At 43.8% G+C, this 6,799-nt stretch overlaps 1 protein-coding gene across 2 annotated transcripts in view; it reads right to left on the reverse strand.

Moving 5' to 3' along the window:
- The window catches only part of gabrr2a (gamma-aminobutyric acid type A receptor subunit rho2a), a 75,290-nt gene that overhangs the window by 10,888 nt on the left and 57,603 nt on the right, over positions 1 to 6,799 (reverse strand). For both annotated transcript variants that reach the window (XM_005750113.1, XM_005750114.2), the window contains exon 6: positions 505 to 645. In XM_005750113.1, the coding sequence (XP_005750170.1) occupies positions 505 to 645 (141 nt within the window). The remainder of the gene's footprint in view (positions 1 to 504; positions 646 to 6,799) is intronic.

Consider the following 6,799-nt stretch of genomic DNA (forward strand, 5'->3'; position numbering starts at 1 on the left):
TCGTGCTTACTGAGACCTGGCTTAGCAGGGCTAACCATATGCTTATTTAGATAAGCATGAAATAAAGAAACATAAAAACATGAAGATATGATAATAATTTGTACTCCATGTAGTGGTCCAGACTTGGTATTGGTCCCACCAGATTCACAGTTGTATTTGACTTGTTATTACCGGCTAATTCCATGATGTCTTTCTACCTCTGTAAACTTAAAGTTGTTGTTTCTACTTTTCATTATTTACTGTTATAAATTATTTCATTTTCAATGAGTTTAACTTAGGCTCAGTTTGACTATTTGAGGATTTCAGATTCTTTGAAAACCTCCCCCTTAAAACCATGCTAGCATAGCAGCCAATATAAAAGGTCCGAATTTATCCTAAGGGTGGAATTAAAGGAAAGGTTATATGTTGACTGTACCCAGTAAGTAAGTACAAGCCTGTATAGATACACAAAAACATAATTTAAAAAGCATCAAGAACTTATGATTTTTTGTTAAGTGTTTATACCTGTGCTGCTATAGAAGGCCAAGCGAGATGTGGTATGAAACTTCTGAATAAGAAACTGTGATAAGGAGATACGATCATCAATGCTGAGGGACTCATCTCCGCTCTTCCAGTACAGCATCAAGTCTTCATCTGTGTAAGCATCTGTAAAACACCATGCAGTAATAAGGTTAGACTTGGCCAGTAGGACTTTTAACCATTTCTTTACATTAAGAAAAAAAAATAAAAACAAAACAAAACAGAGGAGCAAAGTAAAGAAACTGCAACTTAAAACTGTCAGAAGAATATATATTAGTATGTACATAACATGAAAAATCTACTCATACCACATATGAGTAGTACCAGTTCTGTTGCAATTCCTTAACTGTCTTTTGTTGAGATTTTGAAGCTTCGCATAGTTCACAGATAAATTTAAAACATGAGAGGATGTAATGTATAGAGACACTAGTGTGTGCTGGCTTTCCTGGCAGCCTTTTTGATGCCTTTAAAAATAAAGGAATGAACAGGCTGAAGGTGCAGTGTACCTGGGTACTAAGGTGCCCAGGTACACAGATAGCTCTATCTCTGGATAGTAAGAAGAGTATTGCAGAAATAACAGGGAAAATTATGTTTTTTATGCACAGAGCCACAGTTACTTGAACCCTTGGATCCTACAATCAAGACATCCACTGGCTTTGTTGCTCTTGATGGCATTTACTTGGCCTAGTTTGATTGCACTTTCAGGGATTTCTGACATTTTTTTGTATTAAATATAATTAATTTGCTGTTGCTGAAGTTATATAATGAGAAATGGCAGTTTGTGGGATTTTTCCTGTTTTCATTGTCCTGTTTGTGGTAATGCAAATCTACACTGACACATGTAATCCATTCTTCAAATGCTGACACTGCCTAAAACATGTATAAATACATTAAAAAAAATGATTGGCCATTATTTAAGAGCTCTCAATATGAAAGCATGTTTTCACTCTGCTTGTGGGAAAACCTCCCACTATTTGGATTTGTATTACGAAGTGGATTAACATGTAAGGGTCTTCACTTATTATATCTTATTTGGTGGCATGTTATATCTTAGATTGAGCGCGTACATTCTTATTTATATTTTTACTGTCTGCTAAGCCACTCTGAGGCTTAATAAAGTATGAAAGGGCCGAATTGTGGTACTACCTTTTTACATCTCCAAAGCTGTTTTTTATTCCACCAGTGATACAGCGGACTACTGGTACTGTCACCATCCTCAATCTGGGGCCTAGTAGACGGAGAAGACATCTAGAAAAAAAAGCAGGGTAAGAGGAGTGGCCTGCGCTTTCGGCTACATGCTAACCTGCACAGAGCAGCACTTCCCAGTCTCTTCTTCATTAATGCCCATTCACTCGCCAACGAAACACACTCAAACAGACTCAAACAGACTCAGCCAATAGCTTCGGTCGAGGATGCAGGATTGACAGCTGCGTGGTGATTGGCGGAAAACAACACCGACTGGCAGTGGAGCTAGAGGGGTGTTTATTGTTGGCCACAGAGGTCCCTAACCCTAACCAGCATCCAGACTGATGGTGAAACAACTAGTAACTTAGTGTTCCAACTTTCAGAAGAAGGAACTGGTTTCACAGATAGAGATCGACGAGGTGCAACACAAATGATATGGCAAGGGGGAGCCAGGTGGGAGATATCATCACCCCCACCCAAGATTGGGCACCAAGTATGAAGTAGTGACCTGAAAGATAGGATCATGGCAAAGCTGGAAAGCTGGACCGTACGAAGCCGGTTACCAAGATTGCATGAAGTACCCTCTGAAGATCTACTAGAAGATGTGAATGCAGCACTATGTACAATCCCTACTGCAACCATCATCGAGACTAATCAGCTGATCTACACAACAGCAGCATTAATCAGTGAGATGCTTGGCTATAAGCTGAAAAGCCAGAAGGAACAGTACCCTACATTGAGAAGGAGATTAGAAGCCAAGATCAAGTTAGCACAGAGGGAAGTTGGCCAACTATCAGCGTTACAGAAAGGTGTGATGAAGAAGGTGCCGAAGAAGTACAGCAAGCAGTCCATACCTGAGGCCTTGGAAACTGCCAAGCAAAGACTCACAGCCTTGGCCAACTACTTGAAGAGGTATACCAGAGAAATAGAGGGCAGGAGAACAAACCAGCTGTACTCCACCAAACCATCCAAGGTGTACTCTCAATGGCAGGGGAAGAATATGAGAACAGCACCACCAAGGCTGGAGACAGAGTAATACTGGAACAGCATAAGTCAGAGGGATGCAACCTACAATGGCAATGCTCAGTGGCTAGCGGATCTAAGAGCAGACCACCGCAAACTCCCTGAACAGGGTCCAGTAAGCATTACAGTGGCAAACATCTAGCTGCTGGACAGCAACAGGCCATGACATGATTCATGCCTACTAGCTGAAGAAGCTGATTGCACTCCATGAGCATCTGGCAGCAAAAATGAACAGGCTCCTAAGGGATGAAACACAGAGAATGGCCCGACAGTCCTGATCCCCAATACCAGAGGCGTAAAACACCAGCTCCTGGTATATGGAGCAGTCACCTGAGACTGCAAGACTAGGCTGGCCAACCTGTGCACTGCCTGGATTGACTACAAGGCCTATGACTTGATGCCCCACACATGGATCCTGGAATGCCTAGAACTATACAAGATTAACAGGACCCTAAGAGTCTTCATCAGGAACTCAGTGGGGATGTGGTGAACAGCACTAGAAGCCAACTTCAAACCAATAGCCGAAATCACCATCAAGTGCGGGATCTACCAAGGAGTTGCCCATTCCCCACTGCTGTTCTTCACAGGTCTGAACCCGACTACAAAATAGAGCAGTTGTCAGCCACCTCCTCTACATCGATGAAATCAAGCTGTATGCCAGGAGTGAACGAGACATCGATTCACTGATCCACACCACGAAGATATACAGCAACGATATCAGAATGTCAGTTGGACGGTAGTCAGAACTGAAGGATCGCACTACCGGGAGACAACATTGCAGACATTGAGGACAGCTACAAGTATTTGGAAATCCCACAAGCAAATGGAATCAGGAAGAGGCCCCTTGGAAAGCTGCAACCACCAAGTACCTGCAGTACAAAAGGTCAGGTAAGTCCTGAAGAGTCAGCGGAATGGTAGGATCAAGATCCGGGGTGTCAACACCTACAAGGTGTTGACACCCCGGATCTTGATAGAGATAGAAATCAAGAACAAGGAAGACAAGGAAGCTCTTGACCATGTATGGAAGGTTTAACCTCAAATCTAGCACCCTGAGACTGTACGGTAAATGGAAGGAAGGAGGCTGGAGACTAATGAAACTTAGTCTCCAGTAAGTTCAATAAGGAAAATCTATGGTCTCACATCTGTCTGCTCCCAGGTGTTGCCGGCCAAATCCAAGCTTTATCACTCCCCCTTTTCCATACTTTTAAGCTGTTTGTGTGATCACTGGTCTAGTCAAATCATTTTCTCCAGGCCAATTAGCATTCATGTCACTTACTTTAAATTTCACTGCGCATCTATCATTCTATCAAGAATGACAAAGAAGTCGAATCAGTACTTCAACTTTTACTGGAGTATTTGTAAAAACTAGCATCTGTACTTCTACTTAAGTACACAATGTCTTTACTTTTGCCACCTCTGCTGATGGATCGTGAATGGATGGTCTATCAGTTTTATACAATCTGTGGTTTACTTTTTGTCTTTACTTTTACCACCTCTGATTAGGACATGATCAGATAAAAGAGGGTTTTCCAGGAATCCTGTTAAATGTTTCTATGCCATATGTCAGAGCAGGATCTATTCATATGGCCTGTGTGGTGCGGTTCTGGTGCCCTCCCTGCAGGCCCACTGTCCTCTCCCTTCACCTGGCTCTCTGGGTTTGGGTGGGTGCCTCTTGCTCCTGGGATTGGTAGGCGTCTGGGAGTTTGGGGTTCAGCCCTTTTCAGGCTGGTTGTTTTGCACCTCTTGGGGTGGGCCGTGGTGCCTGGGTTGTGTTGTCCAGTGCCCCACTTGGGCTTCGGGTTTGTTCGCAGTCCCCCGGCTTCTGTGGTGTTCTGGGACCTTCTCTCTGGGTGCCATTACTATGTCCAGGGACTGGGATATGCTGGATGACTTACACTAGATCTCCATGGTGGCTCTGGAAACTGGTGCAGACTTTCATGCATGTTTGTCACACAGCATGTTGTTTGTACAGCATAAGTTACCACACTACCTGGTGTTTATCTAAGCTAGCGTACACAACGTTTTTAGGGGTGTGCTTATCTTATGTAGATTACGGGTATAACCTCACAAACCTTACACACACACACACACACGCACACACACACACACACACACACACACACACACACACACACACACACACAAAGAGGTTAGAGGAAAAAATGATGCAGGAGTAATGGTGTTTCAAAATAATACAGACTGTCAGATGCCTCAACCTGTAGTTGATGGTAAATATGACATGTGTGCCTAGTAGCACAGCTCACCCTTTAATTCTCTTCTGAGAAAAATGTATGCTATGACTTTTAAGAATATTGCCTGAGGGAGGTGTGAATAATATAAATTGAAACAAATTAAATTACCAACACAATACCGTGTGGAACTCCAAAATTAACCTTACTGTATGAGGAAGATTTCTCCATTTAGCTGAACAAATTGGATCATACTGGAATAATATCATTCAAACTACTGTAGCGCAATACCTTTAATACCTCCAGCATGTTCTAGTTGCATTTTTGTCCCACCGAGCACAGAATCTCAAAGCAACACAGGTCAGCTAATCACAGTCTGTTCATAAATCAAATTCTATTAGAACTCATAATACAAATTATTGACTTATTTTTAAGTGATTATTTTCCCCACACGGCACCACTGCAACTGATCTTACACCAAATCCTACTTTCCTTCCCTATGGCCTCAGTTCTGGTAACCTAGGAATGACTGTTCTCTGTAATTATCTGCCAAATGACAGTTCAGTGTACCAAGCCTTCTTGTAATTTCAGGGTGTGGTGCTCCATTGTTCTACTGGGAAATGTCAGTGCTCACGTCAGCAATGACAGTGCAACCTTGGGGGGTGTGATTTGCACAACTCTGTTGCTTGTGAAGCTCGCACACAAGAATTTCACTCACATGTGCTGTACCCATGTACCTACACATGTGATGTGACAATAAAAGTGATTTGATTTGATTTGATTTGGTACTGTTCTGGTCCAATCTGAACCAGAGAGGTGTGTTGTTGTTGGAATTCTTTGACAGCCACAGTTTGTCCACATTCAAGCATAAGAGTGTCTGTAAGTGCACTCGGCACCATAATGGCATAGGCCAGTCTTTCTCAAATGGTGGTATGCGTACCACTAGTGGTACTTGGGCTCTCTCTGGTGGTATGCGGGAAATCTCCATTTTTTTTATGAGTAAATAGTAAAAAGAAAAGGTCACAGCCAGACTACAGAGTGCTGGCAGGCTCGTTTCCCTGGGCCTTAAAACTGCAAAGGTGCCACGGTGCTGTCACGCTGACGGTAAAAACACTGCCCTTTTCCGCGGTGCCGCGATCCCAGCCACCATCAATGATTCGGAGGCTCCCGGGAGAATCGTAGGGGTGCGGGAGATACCGTCAGTGAGTCAGGATGCGATCCACTTCTTCTGCGAGAGGGCGTTAATCCTTCGCACCCAGCTGGCGAGGCCACCTCGCACCAGCAACTATCGGAGAAAGACGTGAGTGAACAGGAATCCGCCGTCATCTACTCCTAGCAAGGACAGCGTGCTCTCCATGAGCTCGAGAGTGGCACCATCACCCAGGCCCGAGAGAGAGAGGAGTTTCACGGCCTGCTCTATGTGAGAAAGGGAGTAGCACCGCAGTAGCGATGTACTGAGCGCGGTGTATTTTCCTTGGCTGGAGGGATCCCAGAAGAGGGTCATCACATGGCGGGTGGACAGCGGATCCAGCAAGGCCACCACATTTTGTGTCGTTGGCTGAAACACCACGACGAGCAAACTGAGCAAACTGAGTTTCGACGTACAGGTGGTTAAGCTGCCGTAATCCGGCAGCTTAACCACCACAGCAAAAATTTAAATGTACAGCTCTGCTATCACTTCCAACATAAATGAAGACAGAAAACTAAACAGCGGTAGCGTTTGTAGGGTTACTGAAGTTGGGCTAGCCGGTATATAATGATGTGCGTGGTGGCTAGCTACACAGCTATAGTTAGCATAACATAAACACACTGACTGATGTTCCCCTGGTCCCAGCTCCTATATTTGTTCCACTTTTAACAGTAATACACAAAACTCTGGACTC

This window comes from Pundamilia nyererei, unplaced genomic scaffold (genome assembly GCF_000239375.1).
Source record: "Pundamilia nyererei isolate P.nyererei 1_Seehausen unplaced genomic scaffold, PunNye1.0 scaffold00262, whole genome shotgun sequence".
Classification (NCBI taxonomy): domain Eukaryota; kingdom Metazoa; phylum Chordata; class Actinopteri; order Cichliformes; family Cichlidae; genus Pundamilia; species Pundamilia nyererei.